At 35.2% G+C, this 21323-nt stretch overlaps 1 protein-coding gene across 7 annotated transcripts in view; it reads right to left on the bottom strand.

The window, feature by feature from the left end:
* DMD (dystrophin) overlaps window positions 1-11083 on the bottom strand; it is a 962852-nt gene extending 951769 nt beyond the window's left edge. For 4 of the 7 annotated variants that reach the window (XM_039329652.1, XM_039329648.1, XM_039329654.1 and 1 more), the window contains exon 1: window positions 10811-11079. In XM_039329652.1, the coding sequence (XP_039185586.1) occupies window positions 10811-10886 (76 nt within the window). In that variant the 5' untranslated portion in view covers window positions 10887-11079. Of the gene's footprint in view, window positions 1-10810 lie in introns of all 7 variants that reach the window. The other 3 variants (XM_039329649.1, XM_039329655.1, XR_005555060.1) reach the window with 2 other exon arrangements.
* Between the last annotated feature and the right edge of the window lie 10240 nt (window positions 11084-21323).

Here is a 21323-nt window from a genome sequence, read left to right as displayed (position 1 = left end):
CTGATTTAACTTATGTATATAAATAACATTTAGGACCAGGTTTGTTGTCAAGGAAACATCAGATTTAAAAAAACAGATTGGTCATGGAAATAGAGATTATGCAACAATAACTACCTGCTCAATTAGCAGAAAATTAGCTATTTTAGTTGCTTTTGCAATTCCCTGAAAAGGGAGAAAAACCAAATATGTATTTAAATGTAATCCAGTAAAAAGGTTTTCAAAGTACAATTATGTTGTAGCAGGATTATAGCACATATGTACTCACATTCTCATGTTCTTTACATATTGAAGTACCTTTTAGCCATTGAGATGGTTATTTAGGCTAAAAAACTTTATAAAACATAATGAAAAAGTAAAGCAAACAAATCCCTAAATACATTCTTTAAAAAGGCAATTTTAGAATATCATTTTATATAGTGGTAGCTATTATTTTTAAGTCTTTCTAACGATGAACTATCAGTTATACAATGTCATTAAAAGACAAAACAGCAAAACAAAAGCAGTTTTCTTTCTGATGCACAAAACAGGAAAGAAATTGCAGTGTAGAATTTCTTCTGATAAAAAATCACACCAAAAAACATCAAGGATTTTTAAAAAATATATCTCTGAACTTTATTTACTCATCAAATACTAAAAGCAACATGCATATTTTCAAACAGTACAAGATCACACCAAAAAGCTTGATTACCATTACTGCCCAATTGCTTTCATCCTTACACTAGCAAGATTCTCCTTAAGATTATACAATAATATCTGGCATCAACCATCAAATGGGATTGCCAGATGTTCAAACTGGCTTCAGAGGGAGTTATAGCACTTGTGACCATATTGCAAATTATACTGGATCATGGAAAAAATATCAAAAATAGCAAAAGAATATCTATATCTACTTTATGGACTATAAGAAAGTCTTTGATTGAGTTGATCATAACAAGCTATAGAGAGACCTAGAAGATCGGGGTGTGCTTATACATCTGGTCAAGTTGATGCAGTCATTGTACACAAATCAAGAAATCACTCTGCAAGCACCATATGGAGACACTGAGTGGTTTAAGATAAAGGAGTGCAGTAAGGTTTCTTGTTCAACTTATGTGCCAAAGTGATCATGAGGAAGCTGGAACTTGAAAAATAAAAAAATCAAAGTAAAAATTGGAGGAAGGAACATATATCTCTGATATACTAATATACTGATGACTCAACTCTCCTCTCCTCTCCTCTCAGAAACCAACAAAGACCTGAAAATCTAATCAAAAGGATTAAAGAAGCAAAAAATTTGGCCTCTCTCTAAACAGCAAAAAGACCAAGCTCATTACCACTGTGAGGAATGTCACAACAACAGCTGATGATAAACAGATCAAATATGTGCAACAATTCACATTTCTAGGATCATGGATTGATCAAAGCAGTGAATGTAATCCAGAAATAAAGCATTGAATCGTGCTATATCACATAGTGATGATGAGCATTAATTGTGTATGGAAAAGCAAGGACACAGCCTGGCAAGTAAATGCAGACTAGATTGCACTACCATGTTTCCCATAGCTACCTACAGTTGCAAAAGTTGAATCATGAAAAAACTAGACAGAAGGAAAATTGACTGATTTGAATCGTGGTATTCAACAAGGCTCCTGCATATTCCTTAGACGATAAAGATGACAGTCAGGCATGTATTGGAGCATATAAAACCAGACATATCAATGGAAGACAAAATCAATATTCTGTCTTACTTATCTAGGCAAATGTCATGTGATTAAATTCACTGGAAAAGGCAGTTATGCTAAGAATGGTCAGCAGTAAAAAATAAATAAATAAAGCTGCCAAAAAATGTGGTAACATCAACAAAGCCAACCCTAGTCAGAGCACAAAACAACTGAAAGAAGCCATAGGAGATTGGGAAATGTGGAGAGAGTTGGTCCATAGAATGCTGAGAATTGGACAGAGTTCAAAGGGTAGCATCAACGGCAGCATTCTTTTAAAAGCACAGCTTGCACAGTAGAACCAAAAAAAACCAACAATATAAATTTATTTTCATAATAAACTAGAGGTCCTTTGAATAATTTTTTTCTCACTTTCTTGGACACAGTGTTATCCAAGTAGAATGATGTACATTCTGTACTAACTTGGAGAAATGCTGCTTCTCAGACTTCTGCTTATAGATCTTAAACACGCCTTCAATGGTCTGCCAACTACATAGTGATCTACAAAGTTATATCAAGATAACTACTTAAATTAGATGAGAAATGTATAAATGATACTTTATGCATTTGCTGACTATTATAAGGCTGCAAAATGAAAATATACTGTTGTTCTAATCTCAGAAAAAAAATAATGAAGGACATTTCCATACCACAATTTCTGCAACTATATAACATTAAGATACAATGTAACTTATCTGGTAATAATTTTTATCGAACTGACTATTGCTTAAAGCATAATAGAACTAAAAAGGAAAGTGTGAATGTGAAAGGTGAAAGATGAAACTTAAAATTATAATTAGAAAACACAGAGCTGAGGTGAAACAAAAAATCATAACAGCCAGAATTTCTTAACACAGTATTCTTAATGCCAACATTTAGATGGTGAAACTATTTTCTACTAAAATTGTCACTGTGAAAAGAAATGTTCTATATGATCAATCTAGAAAATTGGCAGGTGACATGAAACCATACAATATGATACTTGTAGATATGCTATTCTGGTGTGAATCTGTTCTGTTTAATTACAATGAAGGAAAAAATTATTTGATCCCCTGCTGATTTGTATGTTTGCCCACCGACAAAGAAATGATCCATCTATAATTTTAATGGTAGGTTTATTTTAACAGTGAGAGACAGAATAACAACAAAATCCAATTTCAAAAAAGTTATAAATTGATTTGCATTTTAATGAGTGAAATAAATATTTGATCCCCTATCAATCAGCAAGATTTCTGACTCCCAGGTGTGCTCCTAATCTCAGCTTGTTGCCTGTATAAAAGACACTTGTCCACAGAAGCAATCAATAAATCAGATCCCAAACACTCCACCATGGACAAGACCAAAGAGCTGTCCAAGGATGTCAGGGACAAGATTGTAGCCCTACACAAGGCCAGAATGGGCTACAAGACTATCGCCAAGCAGCTTGGTGAGTGACAACAGTTTGTGTGATTATTTGCAAATGGAAGAAATACAAAATAACTGTAAATCACCCTCAGTCAGGGGCTGCATGCAAGATCTCACCTTGTGGAGTTGCAATGATCATGATAACGGTGAGGAATCAGCCCAGAACTACATGGGAGGATCTTGGCAATGATCTCAAGGCATCTGGGACCATAGTCACCAAGAAAACAATTGGTAACACGCTGTGCTGTGAAGGACTGAAATCCTGCAGTGCCTACAAGGTGCCCCTGCTCAAGAAAGCACATGTACAGGCCCATCTGAAGTTTGCCAATGAACATCTGAATGATTCAGAGGAGAACTGAGTGAAACTGTTGTGGTCAGATGAGACTAAAATCGAGCTCTTTGGCATCAACTCAACTCGCTGTGTTTGGAGGAGGAGGAATGCTGCATATGATCCCAAGAACACCATCCCCAGCATCAAATCTTGGGTGAGAACCTCATTCCCTCAGCGAGGGCATTGAAAATGGGTCATGAATGGGTATCCCAGCATGACAATGACCCAAAACACACAGCCAAGGCAACAAAGCAGTAGCTCAAGAAGAAGCACATTAAGGTCCTGGAGTAGCCTACCCAGTCTCCAGACCTTAATCCTATAGAAAATCTGTGGCGGGAGCTCAAAGTTCGAGCTGCCAAACATCAGCCTTGAAACCTTAGTTGATTGCAAAGATCTGCAAAGAGGAGTGAGACACAATCCCTCCTGGATGTGTGCAAACCTGGTGGCCAAGTACAAGAAACATCTCACCTCTGTGATTGCCAACAAGGGTTTTGCCACCAAGTACTAAGTCATGTTTTGCAAAGAGATCAAAGAAGTCATTTTTGCAAAGAGGTCTTTCACTCATTAAAATGCAAATCAATTTATAACTTTTCTGAAATGTATTTTTCTGGATTTTTTTGCTGTTATTCTGACTCTCACTATTAAAATAAATCTACCATTAAAATTGTAGATTGATCATTTCTTTGTCTGTGGTCAAACGTACAAAATCAGCAGGAGATCAATAATTTTTTCCCTCACTGTAAGTGCAAAATGCCTATTCTCAGTCATTCAGCAAGACCTCAAACCAAGTTATTCCAGATGTAACACAATGTCTAAAGCTGTGTAGCAGACCAGGGGTGTCAAACTGGCGGCCCATGGGCCAGATGCATCACATGCAAGCCATGCCCACCCTGGCTGCACAAAGGCAAAAAACATTGTAATTCATCACGATATATCATGTGACGTGATCGAGTTTGACATTTGTGTTGTAGACACTCTGACTTCAATATAAATATTCACATTATGTTATACTCTGAACTAATACATAGGAACAAGTTGAAAGATTACTTGTAGATGTTTCTGAATTCTTTTTATTAATCCTGCCTTTACAGTAAAAACAATTATTTGGACTGCAATCAATTCTAATGTTAAAAAAAGATTTTCAAAGAAAAATAAAGTAATCAAATGTCAGTCAAGGCATGCACCCTACAAAATATAAAATGAACATTGAAGATAATAGGCTCATCAAAGCATAGAATAAGATACCTATAGATGCACTCCTGCACATCAGACTTCACATGGTTTAACATATTGTAAGCCACAAATAGCATCCTCTTGGGATTTAATGAAGATCAAGATTTATACTAGGGTGGTCTTCTAAGGATTTTTGTTATGCATTGAAAAGGAAGGATTTGTGGCTTTTAAAACAATGAATATGGCAAGAACTCAAGAATTAGGAAACTAAAAAGCTATAAAAATGTGGACAGGCTAAACCTGATCATTCTTTACATTAGACATTTTGAAGTTCAAAAAAGCTTTTATAGAAATAAAAATATAGCAATTATAGGCATACACTGAGAAATTTCCTCAACAATATTCCAGATTTCTCAGTTGCAAAGAGAAAACTATAGGCATAATGTATTAGGAAACAGGACCATTGTAATCCATAGAAAAATTCACTATCAAGCTAAGGGTACTATTTTGGATTAATAACTGATTTTAAAAATAAATGTAGAAGAAAATTAATTAAATCTGCAAATAATAAGGATTCCAGGGGAAAAACCTAAAATAGGGGGCTCCTTACTAGGGAGGTAATATGACTACATTGTCTTTCTAGTGTTAAATGATATATTTATTTATTAATTATAGGTGTGATAACTTTTCTTAACTAAAAATACTTCATTCCATATCAGATATCACAACATGAGTGTACTGTAAATGTTTATTTTGATCTCGTTTTTAATCACTGATTTAATATTTAAAAACCTTTTTTTCTGATAAGAAAAGGACTAAGGATAAGATCAGATTGTCAAAAATGGAAGTTCAGTTATCTTTATTTCTTATTCTGGCTTTGTTGTTAAACTTATTTCACAACAATGAATTCCTTGCAGAGGAACAACTAAAATATTAGTATATTGAGGAGCTAGAGATCTATTTGGACCTGTTAAATATAAACCCTCTTTGGACAACAATCTATATATTTGACTTGCATTGTTATATTCTGAGGTTTATCACTTCTTATCAGAACCCTGCAAATGGAACAAATCTCTGAGTGCTAGTTATTGGGGGTAATGCTTAAGGTAACAGTGCTAGAATTCAAGTCTTTTTGTTTTTGAATATGAACCCTATATGTGTATATATAGATACACACAAACACACAAACACAAGCATATGTGCCCTCCCCCCTCCCCCTCCCTCCCTCCCTCTCTCTCTCTCTCTCTCTCTCTGTAGTCCTCCTTTAATAATGGTAACTGGGACTAGAACTTTCATTGTTTAGTGATGGTGATGCAGTCCCCATTGCTCTTGATAAGCAAGGATTACATTAAGTCAGGTCCTCACGTGACTGTGATTTGCAAAGTTAATGGGGAAGCTGTCAGGAAATCACAAGTCCCAGACAGCTTGCAAGAAAACAAGTGGGCAAGTACTGAGGGGAAGGAGCTGCAGCAAGTGCAGGGGATGCTACAGTGCCATGCAAGGGCATGATTACTAGAAAGAGGGTGCTGCTGTGAGGCACAAGTGCAACAGGGTAGAGAAGGGGAGTCTGCAGCCTGAGTATGCTCTATGGCTTTTCAACCAGTGGTACAGGTACCACCTAGTAGGTGGTACATGACCATTCTAGAAAAGTGGTAGCGGGGGAGGAGAATGAGCTGAACCAGTGGCAGCACTGCACAAGCCTGAACGAGAGATGGCTGGAGCTGCAGGGCTGTCAGGGCTTAGCGGAAGCACCAGGATCAGCACTTCTTCGGGACTATCAGGGCTCAGTGGAAGCGCCAGGATCAGCAGCAGGCTCCAGCTGGAGTTCAGCGCTGATCCTGGCACTTCTGCTGAGCCCAGAAGAAGCGCCAATCAGCTGGAATGTTGCAGCATCTCCAGGGTCTTGTGATTTACATTCAGATGCTTGGCAACTGATTCATATTTATGATGGTCACAGTGTCCCAGGATCATGTGAAGTGACCAAAACCTGCTGCAACCACCCAGCAGACGGGGAGAATAAAAACCAAACACCCCCCAACCCACCCCCACTGCCAATCCTCAACAGAAATACTCACACAATGAAAACTCGGACAGGAGGAAGAGCGCAGCCGGGTGGGCAGGCAGGTGTCTTGCTCGGCTATGGCTTGGGGGGCACTTTTTTCAGTGCCATTGTAACTTCAAACAGTCACTAAGCAAACTGTTGTAAGTCGAGGACCACCTGTACTTTATCACTTTTTTCCTTTTGGGGGGGGTCATCAAGTTTTTGACAACTTGCTGGGCGACTGGTGGTACTCGGATATTGCCATATCCTAAAAGTGGTACAGTGGGTAAAAAGTTGAAAAGCCCTGCTCTATGGCATATAAGATCCCTGGAATCTCCTATTCTGTAGCAGAACATCTTGAGAAAGTGGCAAGAACCACCTTCCCCACCAGTTTCCCCACTGACTTTGCTTGTGGGAAGTCAGCATTGGAGATTGCAAATGGCAGTCATGTGACTGCAGGGGGCTGCAACTGTTACATTGTGACCCCTTTGAACTTCTGGAAGATTCCATTAGGATACTAATTTAGAGGCAGTCTAATTTCATGTTGAGATTCAATGTCTTAATCTAATGTTGACTAGATTAAAATGTGGTAACTTTTTTAAAAAGAATGGATAAGATTTGCAGGTTATGTCTAAGGGAATAAAAAGTTACAATGTTAAACAGCTTTAAAAGCTTCAATCTATAATTTCCTACATTTAAGGTATTGTTAAAGGAAATTACTGTAATCATATTCTTTCTCAAAAGAAATATGAAACTTAGAAGTCAGGTTTTCTTCCTCAAATATTCAAGTTTTTTGTATAAGAATTCATTCTCTTCCAATTGGGTATATTTTTTATCCTCCCATAATTATGTTTTTTGTAAGGACTTGCTACAAAAATATAATTTTATCTGATACATATCACTATATATTATTATTCTATATTAATATTACTAGATTTACAGTCTAGTGTTGGCTGCTTAAAATGTGCTACCAATAGTCTTTTGGGCATTACCGTTCCAAAAAACCATTGGTATGTTAATTTTTACAAGTGAAGTTTCTTATTTGTAAATAATTAATACCTCTTTACTGAAATGTAAATTGAACCCAGTTAAGCATGAATAAAACTGTAGCCTAAGAATGCTATATTGTTGCTATGTATGTGAGAAAAAGTCCCATTAAGTGGCATCTCTTAAAAAACACAAAAAATGTTTATACAAAGTAAAGATGTTCTAGTCCACAGGTGTCAAACTCGCTGCATCACGTGACGTGTCGCGATGTATTGCATTTTTTTTGCATTGGCGGAGCTGAGGTGTGTGCGGACTCTGCATGATGCAACCAGCCCCATGGGCTGGCAGTTTGACACCCCTGTTCTAGTCCATGCTTAAATGTCTGTTCCAATATTCCAAACAAGTTAAAAGACATTATAATTAATCTTGCCATACCATGCAATATTTATCAAGCTCATTTTGTAGTGAAGTCAACAAGATTTACTTCCAAATAATCATATAAGTCTGAAGAGTGTATCATTTATTATTTTTTTCTGTATCAATTCTATATTCGCATTAAATGGAAATCAAAGTAGAACCAATCACAGGCAATGTTAAAACACAGAAAAAATTAGTCACTCTACAAATAATACTATATGTAGTCCTTTTAAACCATTTAATTTTATGCAACTAAATTCAATCTTCCTTGAATTGTTTTCAAAAGTCGTAATTGTAAATAAATTACCATTCTTTGGATGGAAAGATTCTCTGCTTACTGTCATAACTTTGAATAGTTGTCCTTTGTAATTTTGGAAGCCATGGAAATATATCTAACCCAGAAGATCCAATATGTTCACAGGTAGGTTTAAACATTAATTTTAATCATAAAAGTTCAGTGGGAAATAAACCTTAAATCAATCATCATCTTTTAGTCCAACTCACCTAACCTCACTGACACAGCTTCTCTCTGAAAAAGTTCTGATTTTAAAAATGTTTAAATGCATTTCTCCTTTCAAATGATATAGGACCTCTTTTATTTCTCACAATACCAAATGTGAGCACAGATGAAAGGAAAGCAATACACGTATAGAGTTCAGATTATAAACAGCAATCTTGCAAAGAGTGTTTTGTTGGGAAACGTGCCCCTGCCTAATGCTAGAGTTGCAAGTTTCAATCTGAAGGTGACATGAGTTTAATTTCTTTGGTAATTACATTTCTTAACAATCACTCCAGACATCATTACTAGAAGTACAATATTTTGTATAATTCATGCAAGTCAATTTATGTGCAGTTATACAGAACTTAGCCCCATTGAGTTTCCCTTTTAAAAAAACAACTAAGAACAACTAAGGAATGCTAACCCCTTCTCAAGCAAAGTTTTAAGAGTCTTAAGAAAACAAGATGTTTTTCATCTATTAGAAGCCAAATCCTAGAATACCATTACAATGAATCAATAATAGATTTTTATGGATTAATTCTAATCCATCACAGAATTCACCTAGGATTTCATAATTTATTTCAAATTTCAGTTTTATTTATGATCAAGAAACAAATTGAAACTTGCTGAAAGTCAGCAGCTTTTTGAAAAAACTGGAGTTTTTCTTTCATTCTAAAGTATTGGAATATTACAGAAGGTCCCATAAATTGTCATTATTAGATCCTAAAACAAAGTAACAACCTGAAAACATCTCAGGGTAGTTTTTGATTAAGTCACCATAGAATTTATTTTGGCATTTGTATTATATATTTCAAGGACACCTCCAAAATATGACTGTAATCCCAGGTATCAAACATTTAAATAAAAAACCAAAATTTGTTGTTGTCATGTAGAGTGGAGAGATGAACCCAAAGTTAGGTGAGGAATTAAAAGAGGAATTAAGAGCACTAACAAACCATTTCAGCTATGCTTTCATGGTTCCGGCATGTTGTAAGTATGTTTCCCAAAAAGGTTTCTTGCACATTCCTGCATCATGATGATTTTGCATGTCTATAAACTCTAACTGCACAGAATTTCAAATGGATATTTTCACATAAGAGTCCTCAGGTGATCTATGTACAGTATGAGCAGGCTAAGATGGCTCTGTTCCAAACTGTGGCTCCATGACATGCCAGTGTAATAAATTTAAGTAACTCATTTAAAGGAAACATGAGTGAAGATACATGAATGCTGTGTTTACTGCAAACCATGCATCTTGTTTAAATTAAGCCTGGGACTGGCAACAGACAGACTCCTCTTTGTCTCTCATATTCCATTTTGTTTTGTTTTGGAATTTAACTTAGAAATGAAAGAAACCTTAACTATATGTCTTATAGAGTGGATATGGCAATCATTTCATTCAGCTGGTTAACTACATAACTTTTCAGAAACAATTAAGTACCTCCATATTGTTTTGTAAAAATATGAATTCTGAACAAACAGTTAATACCTGAATTGCCTGAACTGGTTCTTTTCCAAGGCTAAAAACAAAGCACCAGCCCAGGCAACTGAAACTTTATCCAATGATGAACCATTATAGCTGCTTCCATTTGTGGCTATAATGGTCTGTGCTGCAACTTAGGAGATTCTTAAAACCTAGAACCTGTTGTTGTGCATAATAATAATAATAATAATAATAATAATAATAATAATAATAATAATAATAATAAATAAATAAATAGATAAGAGCTTTTCCCTGACTTTTTTCCTGCATTAATAATTCAAAGCTAACAAGTCACAGTTTGTTCAGAGAGATAAAAGTAACATAAAATGCTAAATAAAACATATTTCTTTCTTTCTTTTGGATCTGTCTTCTATGTACACCCCTCCCCATCCCAATACATCCCATTGTTCTCATTAAACCTACATTAATTCTCAGTCACGTTTCCACTGGCTTCTCAGGAACAAGTGATTTAAGACCACTTGATCTCAAATGAGGTAAAGTGGGAATGCCTTTTGACCAAAGGAGGAGGGAAATTAAAGGCATACAGACCTTTCCCCAAAGTGCCATATTCCCAGCACTAATACAGTTGAACATACAGTTTAACTTAGTAGAACAGTGCCTGGCAGCTGCATGCCACAGAAAAGTTTCTCAACAGCAACTTCGGAGCCAGTTTTTTTCTGTTATCCTCTTCCACTCAGTGGAAAAGATGCTTATGGCTTTTGTTTTTAAAGCACAAATCCAACACACATGTGTAACACCCCCAAATCATTTGTCCTACCAGATCTGCTCTTGATAATATCAGTGAACTCGTCAACTGCAGACGCTTCCTCAGGTTGTCCTCCTGCTTCAGCCATGGCCTACCCACGCGCCTAACCGGACACCAAAAGCTCTCGCTTGACTCTGCTTGATCAGGCTGGAGCTTCCCTCAGGCTAGAAAACCGAGACCCACCAAAGTTTGAATAGGAGAGGTTCTGTTTTCTTCGGAGAAGCGAGAGTGGGAGGAGAAAGAGAGGGAGGGAGTTACCGTGGCGGCAGGGAGCCAAAGGAAGGAGAGCAGCGAGGGCAAAGCCCTCCGGTTAAACTGGCTCGAGATCGCATTGGCGGGAGAGCTGTCAAACTCTGCACGCCGAGCTACAAGAACAGGTGCTGAGCGGCGAGAGACTGCCTTAAAAATAGAGCCAGAGAGCGAGAGACCTCCATGGAAGGTGAAAACGGAGAAGGAATGAGGTCTCAATAAATCAGCAGACTCCAGGGAGTCCCCTTCCGCCCGGCACCAGATCAATGCAAAGAGGAGCAATTAGAGAGCAAATTGCACAGCGAGGGAAAGAGAAACATGAATGATTAAGTAGCTTAAAAGCAATCCTTTCGTACAGATGTTCTGACTGAACCTCCACTCATCTTTCTTTCTTACTTATTCACCTCAGTCCGCGCTGGAATCCCGGAACTGGAATGTCAGGGGAAGGAGTCGCTTAAGTCTCTTGGAAGATATTTCGGGGACGTTTCCTTAGCGAACACACTGAACTGTTCTTATGTAAAACTTACGTGCCCAGTCAGCATTTTTCCAAATGTTATAACATTTGCAGTTATTTATTAGGCTTCTGAAACCCTTTTGTCTGCCTTACTTTTCATCTTTAAAAGGTTTCAGTTGGAGAGGAAGACTATGTTGTCACATAAATATATGCAGTAAAATAGTAAGACTGGATGGAAACATTTAGGCCACCAAGTTCAATCCTTAGCTCCCCTCCCTCTCCCTCCCTCCCTCCATCAGATGTTACTTTTCACTTCCTCCACTAAATCATCCATACTCATGTCTAAGAGAACTAATGCTTTTGTATCTTCCTCTGAAGGAGAAAGTTGTTAGTCATACTGATCAGGAATTTCCTGGAAAAGTCTGTTAGACAGAATTTGTTTCCTCTGATATGTATAGATAATTATAGTCTGGGCAGGCCATAAAAGACACTAAAACAGCTTTTGTTAATTCATTTATGTTAAGTCAAATAACTCACAGTATTGCTAAATTTATTCACTTGGATTTCTAAGCAAGTACAGGTACTTTAACTAGAGTGCAACTCCCTTTCTATTGCTTTTGTTCCTCACATACAAAATGCTATGTTCCAGTGATGGAAGTTATTCTACCAGATCTCTAGTATCATGTCTATTAAAGCATATGCCCCTCTGCATACTTGCTCAAATTCATTGTTTTCATATTGCAAACAATGGACAAGACATTTATGAGGTGATGTTCTGTTTTGTTTGCCATAGGTTTAATGGACCCTATTAAAGAAATACTCCTACAAGTTTTCATTTCCAGCATTCACTAAATTCAATTTAAAGCTCTTCTGATTAAGGTTTTAATATAGTTTGTGAGATACAACTTATATAGAACTGGTAGTCTATCATTAGAGACTTCTCATAATCAGTCATGTCTCAGTGACTTTGAGGCTGGAAATAATGCAATATGTCATACATGTGACTGTCCTTGAACAGCTTTCAAAAGCTTCAGATATGAAATATGGTGGCATGGGCAGTTAGGTGCAGCTGTTTTTGGCACATGATACCACTGTTCTGAGAGCTGCATTATCTACTAATATGCTTTCATGTGCAATTCCAGGTGCTGACAATTTTAAAGCCCTTCATGACTTGAGACTAAGTTGCTTACAATTGACTTTCCCCTATTATTTCTACCTATCCCATCCATTTGGGCAGAAGGTGCATGCTCTGGATTCCACCTACTAAGGATTTTGGCAGCATAGTCAAGGAGGAAATACATTTTTGTTATGGTGTCTGCCCTCTGAAATATCATCCCTTCACAGATTAGATTGGCCCTGGCCCTGTTGCCCTTCCATGAAGCCATGAAGATTTGGCTCCGTGCTCAAGTCTGGGAACCCATATCTGTGATAGACCCCATTCCTTGGTTGGACTGATTGATTCTATTTCATAATTATAATGCTCAGAGTCGTGTACTTCATATGGATGGCCATATAAATTTAATAAATATAACAGCACTCTTGATAAGGCTTGGAAAATGTTACACCCTATCCCTGATTTCTGCTGTAGGAGAAAACACATTATAAAGTTGATAGGCCTAACCAGCCCATACATGTTTTGATTTCTTGTGGCAGTGATTTACAGGAAACTTACCAAATCAATTTTTTGTTTCATTATAGGAGTCATTTCCCTATATCTACAATATCCTAATATTATTTTTTTTTGTGTGTGTGTTTTTTAAAAAAATAAAGTCAGCACCTTTTTTCTTCTTCAAGAACATGAAAATTGTTTGGGGGATCTATTGGTTCAGAACATCTTTGGGCAGCTATATAAATGTGATAAATAAATAAATAAATCTTTGACATCTCCTGCTTCTGCTGATCACTCTTGAATTGCTCCTTTGGTTGATTTTCTTCCTTATGCTTTACATGCCAGCTGCTTTGCAGTGCTTTCTGTCATCATTAGATAAAATGTGCCTACTCACTGTTTCAATCCTCTGGTGTTTCCCTCAGGAACCGATATAAACTTTTATTTGCTGCAAATATATGCCCAATTTGCATAAACATTCTAGGTAACACCTTTATATCTTCATCTTTTTCATTAAGGTTCCATTTTATTTTACAGATTTACATTTTTGCAGATTCTCAGGTCAACTAAGTACACATTATTCATTTAAATGGAAAAAAATCTTAAATATATTTTCCAGACTCCATTGACAAATTCTTATTTGGTGTTCCTTCACGTGGTTTTAATATATATACAAATGTAACAACTTCATTAAGAATCCAGAGCTATAACAGGCATACATATTTCTAAGTATTATTATATATTTATCACATTTTTGCAATTCTCAGTTCTAAGTATTAGGATTATGGGGGATAGGGCGTAATTCTATATGCATTTAGTCTATGAAGATGTATAGGGAAGTAGAATGCCACATAATAATATGAATAAGGCAGCTGTAATATTTAATACTGATAAGTAATTGCAGGATTTGATAGTCTTTTGACAAAAGTCATATTCAAGTATCATTGTAAATAAGATTCCATTTAGATTTTAAAAGGCCATGAGTTAATAAGAGTAGATATGCTTTAAGAACAGATTGATAATGTAACTATGTCATTAAGAGTTACCTGAAAGACTTACAGTACTTTATCCAAGAGTTTCTACCTGTCCAGCTTGATTCGATAGACTGTACATGCTGCAGATCCCTGAAGGAAACTAGAAGATGGGCTTTTTTCTGCTGTAGCCCCTACATCAGGGGTCTTCAAACTTGGTCGTTTTATGACTTGTGGACTTCAACTTCCAGAATTCCTCAGCCAGCATGCCAAGTTTGAAGACCCCTTCCTTACATTATGGAATATTCTCTCCTCAATGATTAGAATGGCCCCAACCCTGTTAGCCTTCCACAAGGCTTTAAAAAGTTGGCTATGTACCTGAACCTGGGGCTCAAAATATGTTAAGGACTCTGTTTCTTGGCTTTATGTTAGCTGATTAATTATCTTGGCTGCTGTTTACATTTATTTTATGTTGTTTTTACCATTTTACTGTTTTAATTGTTTTTACTATTTTTATAATTTTATAATTTTCAGCCACTCAGAGTCACTTGGTTGGATAGCTGTAGAAACTGACTGACTGACTGACTGACTGACTGAATGAATGAATGAATTGAATTTTAAGTAAGAGCATACAGGACTTTAAACCAAGCTAAATACTAAGAAATTCTGATTGAATATGGTGGAATTTACTCCTACATAGAAATCTGGAGAATAAACATGTTCAATCCTGAATTTTAAAAGGCTTTTAAAATAGTTCTTGCCCTGTGTTCCAGACAAGTTTTCTTGGGGCATTGCTCACGAGAAGATGTGAGACTTCACAGAAGCTTTAATATATATGAACTGTCTTGATGAATAATAAGAATCCTTTGGTTGCCTAATACTCTTAACTAAGAAAGTGAATTAACAAGCCCCCAATTATAGTTGGAGATTGTTTCTGACTACCATATTTACAATCCAATTAAAGTGTACATGGTAATTATTCTTTACTTCACAAAATATTATAACATAATAAATATAAATTCTGTTAAGCCAATAAAAAGTCAAACTGTTAGCAGAACATTTTTTAAGTAAGCATTTTTGGCCATCAACAAAGTACAACACTGAGGCCCAGAAGATGCATTTTAAAAAAAAAAAAATATTAGAGAACCACAAGGCCTGGATTTTAAAAACAGATGTATATCATCAGCTTTATACAAACCCTATGTATACAAATATCAGGAACATCTACTTCCAAACATTTTGGGTAGGTCAGAACATTTTTATAATATTTATTTGCCAAGTAATATTTTTTTAATCTCAAAATATGTTTCTAGTATATTGTCTAATGTTGCTATTCATCCTAGAATAATGATTAGTAATCATGCTTAGCAGTAATTAATAATCTTATCACTGAGAGACAGGAGAATGCAAACCCAGTTAACTATGGTTATCCAATAAGCCATTATTAACAAGTGTATGAATCAAGTAATTCCTTATAAAACTAAATGCAAACTGAGCTGATCTAAGCAAATTAAGAAATAGTTATGTTTCAAGCCACCCAGAGTCACCCAGGATAGTGAAATGGGTGCATATAAATTTAATAAATAAATACATTTTATATGTACTTGAATTGGGTCTGTTCTGGATTCAAAAATGCACTAAAATTTGTTTAAAATTGAGTACTATGTTAAAAAATATATGAGCTCTAGAAATTAAAAAATACTCAGATTAAGATAAAATGGTGAAACAGATGAATTAATTATTGTATGGAAGTATGATACATATTAAAATACCACACAGTATAGTGATAAACATATTAATTGAAATCTAAACAGATTCTGTTTTGATTTCCAAATCAGTCATGAGGTTTATTGGTTGCTTTTAAGCTAATTAATTTCTTTCAACTCAGCCTGCCTTACAGGGTTATTGTAAATGTATCAATATTGGGGAAGGGGATATGATACATAATAAACAATATTCAAAATGTAGCAATAGGCTTAGCACTTAGACTTATATAGCACTCCACAGTACTTTATAGCACTCTCTCAGAAGTTTACAAATGTCAGCATATTGCCCCCAACAATATATATATATTTCCTGCTAAGAAAAAGAGTGATAAATTTAACTGGGAAGGTAAAATGATTTCAGTATAGTGCTTCAAGAGAACTGTTACCTTATGCACATACTTTTCAGGAATTCATACAATTTATAGTCTCATGAGGTTCAGATAATCCCTTGCATTTTTAGCACAAATGTATATTGAAGAGGAAAGAGAGAGTGGTTAAGCTGGATGAGAGAAACTTAGAAAAATATTCATAAATCATTCACAGAACATTGAGCAGGCTGAAGTGATTAAGGAGTGGAAAAGGAATAAACATTAACAGCTGCCAAATTTAATAAGGAAAAGAATAAATTCATACAGCATTTTTTAATGACTGGTGCGGGTATATGAGTATGTAGGTATGTGAGAAAAAAATAACTAAAATATGCAGGAGTTTGAATGAACAAATAGTGGATATTATACATGAATTACACAACATATATTAGGTCTACATAAACCTCTCTTCTGACAGACCAAATGTAGCCTACTAAGTATTAGTCTCATATAACTAAAAGACTATGTTCTGCAGGGTGACTCAACAATTTGCAATTCTGTTGTAAATGGCACAGATATTACTACATTACACTAGTTCAGTTATGCATTGGATAATTAGAATACTATGCCAAAATATTTTCTTTTATATTCCATACATTTGTTTATATATATATATATATATATATATATATATATATATATATGGGTTTTTCTTTTTTAAAAGCAACCTAATTCCATTCCTTTATACAGATAATAATAATAACAACAACAATAATATACTAGTCTAAATTAAATTCATTCCAGACTTTCTAAATTCACTTATTCCTAAAATATCCCATTTACTACACTTCATATTTCCTTTCACAATTGCAGATTTTTTTTTGTTTTATATTCTCATATTCCATGTTCTAATTGTTAATGATCTTGTAAAGAAATCCTCTTTCAAAACTGTTGATGTTATGTTGCCATTATAGATATGACACTCTCTATTGCTTTGAATTTATTGAAATTACTGAGTCCTCCTGCCCTGTAAAAGTAGTAATTCCCCAGAAGTCAAACTGAATAAGAATTATTTTCATAACATATTTGTCTTCACCCCTTTTACTCTAGCAGCCAGACAAGATGATATTTTCAATTTCAACTTTTATCCTAATCAGCCTGTGAGCTAGGTGGGCTAAGAGACATTGAATGGCTCTAGAGAGCATCCATACTTGAGGATTGACATGTACCTGAGTATTGAACAGGTCCTCACTCAATACTCTATCCACTGTACCACTCTCAGTTGAAGATTTAAAAATCGGGGGAGGAGGAAGTTTTCAGTAAAGCACTAATAATTAAGTTGGCCAAAGTCAGAATGAATAACAGAATAGGAAGGGACTTTGGAGGTCTTCTAATCCAATCCCCTGCGCAAGCAGAAAACGCTGTATCATTTCAGACAAATGGTTGCCTAATCTCTTCTTAAAACCCCCCCAATGTTGGAGCACCCACAACTCTGAAGGCAAGTCATTCCACTGATTAATTGTTCTAACTGTTGGGAATGGATAATATACAGTAGATGTTTGTTTTCCTGGTTTCAGTATCTCCTTGTTCAACAGGTAAGACATTTACATACTTACAATAACATTTTTTCAAAAAAGTTTTAATAACAGCAATTCCTTAGGCATTGACAGTAAACAGTGTACATTTTGATTTCCAAGACTAACATTAAAATAGTTGAAATAATTATGTTTTAAAAGATAGCTAATGAATAAAGCAATTGTGGGAAAGGCAAAAAAAAAAAAAACACTGATGTGTCTTCAAAATAAAAGTGAAAGAGAACACAGCAGGAGATTGTTCTTTGTAAGTAACAGTTCTTCAGTTGCCCGCAGAGTTAAGCTTTTAGCTCAGATCAGTCCTGATTAACATTAACATATATTAATGAATTTGTATTTAAAAGTTTCATATTTATATTATTATTAGATAGAATACACATGATTATCATTTGCAAAAATAAATAATCCATTCATACTAGTATATGTCTATATGTGTGTGCATGCAGTTATTTATGTAAAATTGAACATATATTTATTAGCATACAGTGTTAAGTCAGTTTATATCTAGCTCTAATATTCTTTAGAAAAAAATAAGTTTAATAAAATGAAAACATCCTTAATATTAAACTTCATCAATATCAAATATAACTATTGAGTAATTGAGATTTATTATCAGCTAAACTTATTGAACATGATTTCAAATCATATGTATAAGTGCTGGGTTTGTACATTGGGTATGTTTTGATTGTACAAGGTACATAATATAACAACAAATATCTGATTATTTTAAATCCCATACAAATGTTATCAAGTGTATAAAGCGAGGCTTGGATTTCTTTTAATCTCATTAAATTGTTACTAAACGTAGCAGACTTGTGATTTCAAACCAGGTTTATTCCACCAAATTATAAACATTCAATGAATGTATCTTATTTGTTTTTTGCTATTGATATTTTAATTTTATTAAAACATTACCTATATAACAATTTGTAGTGCAAGCATGAATTTTAGAGCACATTAAAAAGTTAAAACAAATGAGATGCAGCATTATACCTGCAACTGCCTACTGTGCTTGCCCAGTTATCTTGTCCATCCATCTGTATGTATTTGATTTGAAGACAAATAGGTACTTTGGAGCACATACCTTACATACAAAGCATCTATCTGCAATTGTTTAAACCAAGTATAAATTTTTACAGGATCTCCTGGCAGTTGTGGAGGGCCAATTCAGGATAAGTGTACTTATTATAGCAATTGTCTATTAAATTGAAATTTACTTGTGCAAGAAAGTAATAACATAAAATCATGCAAATTACATACATTGTCTGAACTGTTTCAGATACTAGTAATCTTCATTATTTTGTTAAAATGTCCATTAATCTAAAGACCATTAAAATGTCTTTCACACTGTCTGTAAACTCAATCATATTGACTATTATATGTTTTTTTTATTATGTGCTTTTAAAGATACATGTTCTACAGAACATTTTATTTTATTTATCTCACTGAATCCAATTACTAACTGTTCTTTTTCTCTGGTTTTTCTTTTTCTTTTTCTAAATATATTTTATTTTTTTAACGTAATCACCAGTAATATTTGGTAAACAGTGAATTGTCTGGGTTTATATTTACAAACAATAACAATTAGTTTCTATAATTCCATACTCCACATAGTAGCTTTTCTTGATTTTCTCTTCTTCCAATAATATGCTCTTTTATCAACCTTAAATTAGTACATTTCTTAGTATTTCAGTAGATAACAATTGAATATAAACACTTTTCTAGTATTTCTACAAGTAACAACCACATCAATATGAAGCTTCTTTTCTAATTAATCATCTTAATCACCTTGTCATAGATCCTGTTATTAAAGTTCTTATTTAAGTTTATTTTCTTCACAATGTTCAAAAACATTTTACCTATTAAGATTTTCTTAGAGTTAATTACACTTAAATATTTAAGTGTTTTTCCTCAAACAAGCCATCTCAACAGTTTTACATTTCTCATATCTTAAAACAAAAACAAACAAAAAGAAAAAAAAGAAAAAAGAAGGAAATAACATACTACTTGAAAAACATGTCTTAAGCTAAAATATATTTATGTCCAAAAAAATTTCTATTCTTTTTAAGCATATTCAAACCAATATTTAATCTTTAAGTATTCTGTTTAATAAATCCACCACTAATCTTTTAGAACTATTTAAAACATTCTTATTAACTGAAAATTTCTCAAAATCCATTACACTTAACTATCTAAAACAGTGGTTCTCAACCTTTTTAATGCCACAACCCCCAACCGGTCATAGGTCAAGGACTACCCAACCGGTTGTAAGTCGAGGACTACCCAACCGGTCGTAAGTCAAGGACTTTCCCTGCCCGGGAGCGCTGCGCATGCGTGGTGCCACCCCCTGCACCGGCTGAGGGGTAGCTGGCAAGGGGCAGCGACGGCGCAGGGCGACCACCGGCTGGGCCACCAGCTGGCCCAGCCCAAGGGAGGTAAGGCACCCGCCAGGCCCCACATGCACCAGCAACCCTCCCTGCACCCGCTGGCCTCCCACCTCCCACCCCTGGCCCTCTTTTACTTACATTTTTAGTAGTTGCTCAGCAGGGAGGGGTGGAAACTTCCAGACAGCTCGCCTTCGCTGCAGACAACTTGCAGCACCGTTTGCAGAATGGGACTTTTGGCGGGCTCAGCAGGGCAGAGACAGCCTGGACAATTCCTATTGGCTTTTGAAAGCCAATAGAATTAGACTCTATTCAAGAGAGTCTATTCTATTGGCTTTCAAAAGCCAATAGAATAAAAGGGAGTAGCACAGCTAAGGAAAAGGGGGGGGGGGAAATGGCAGACTGCGTTGTTTGGCGACCCCCGTAAAATGGTCGTTCAACCCCAAATGGGGTCGCGACCCACAGGTTGAGAACCGCTGATCTAAAACATTTCCCTCATATAAATCATCCCAACATTTTTATATTTCTCATATCATAAACAAAGAATACTATGTTATTTGAGGAGACTATCCCTCCAAAATTTTATTTCTTTAACCATATTCAAACAAGTGCTTAATCTTTAAATATTCCTTCTGATAATTCCCATAATCTAATTTCTTAATTCTAATTTTAGCCTTTTTTTTGCCAAACATCTTTCCTAGTCAGTATGCTCTGCTGGACCAAAAGTTATTCCCATAGTTTTGTAGATATTGTTGTAGGTACAAGAGATGAGTCAAGTAAGGTGTTTTTTGTGGGAATATTTTGTCCCTTCATATTCCTTGAAAATCTTTTTCTTTCTTTCTCTCTTAGTTTCTCTTATTATTTTTGGTCTCTCAAGTTCTCGTACTTCTCCTGACAGCTTTGTAATCCACTTTGTTGAAACTTTTTTCTTGTCCTTAGACTTATTTTGCAGTCTTGAAGTATAAGTTGTCTTTTCCTTGTCCAATATTTCCTGGACATTTTTCTCTGCCTGGATTAAATCATAGTTTCTTCCATTGTTGAATTCCATCTTTAAATCTCTTTCCTCTGGTTTGTGTTCAGTTATCTGCTTTACTTGATTGCTCTCTTTTTTATTTTCTGAGAGGTTTTTTTTGTTGTATAGTTAAATTGGAGATGTGTTCATTTCAATTTTCAAAGTTATTTTTAATTTCTTCAT

Source organism: Crotalus tigris, unplaced genomic scaffold (assembly GCF_016545835.1).
Source record: "Crotalus tigris isolate CLP2741 ecotype Arizona unplaced genomic scaffold, ASM1654583v1 scf7180000024401.5802323, whole genome shotgun sequence".
Classification (NCBI taxonomy): Eukaryota; Metazoa; Chordata; class Lepidosauria; order Squamata; family Viperidae; genus Crotalus; species Crotalus tigris.
Note: the sequence above shows the minus strand (reverse complement) of the source record. Positions and strands in the feature narration are given on the sequence as shown.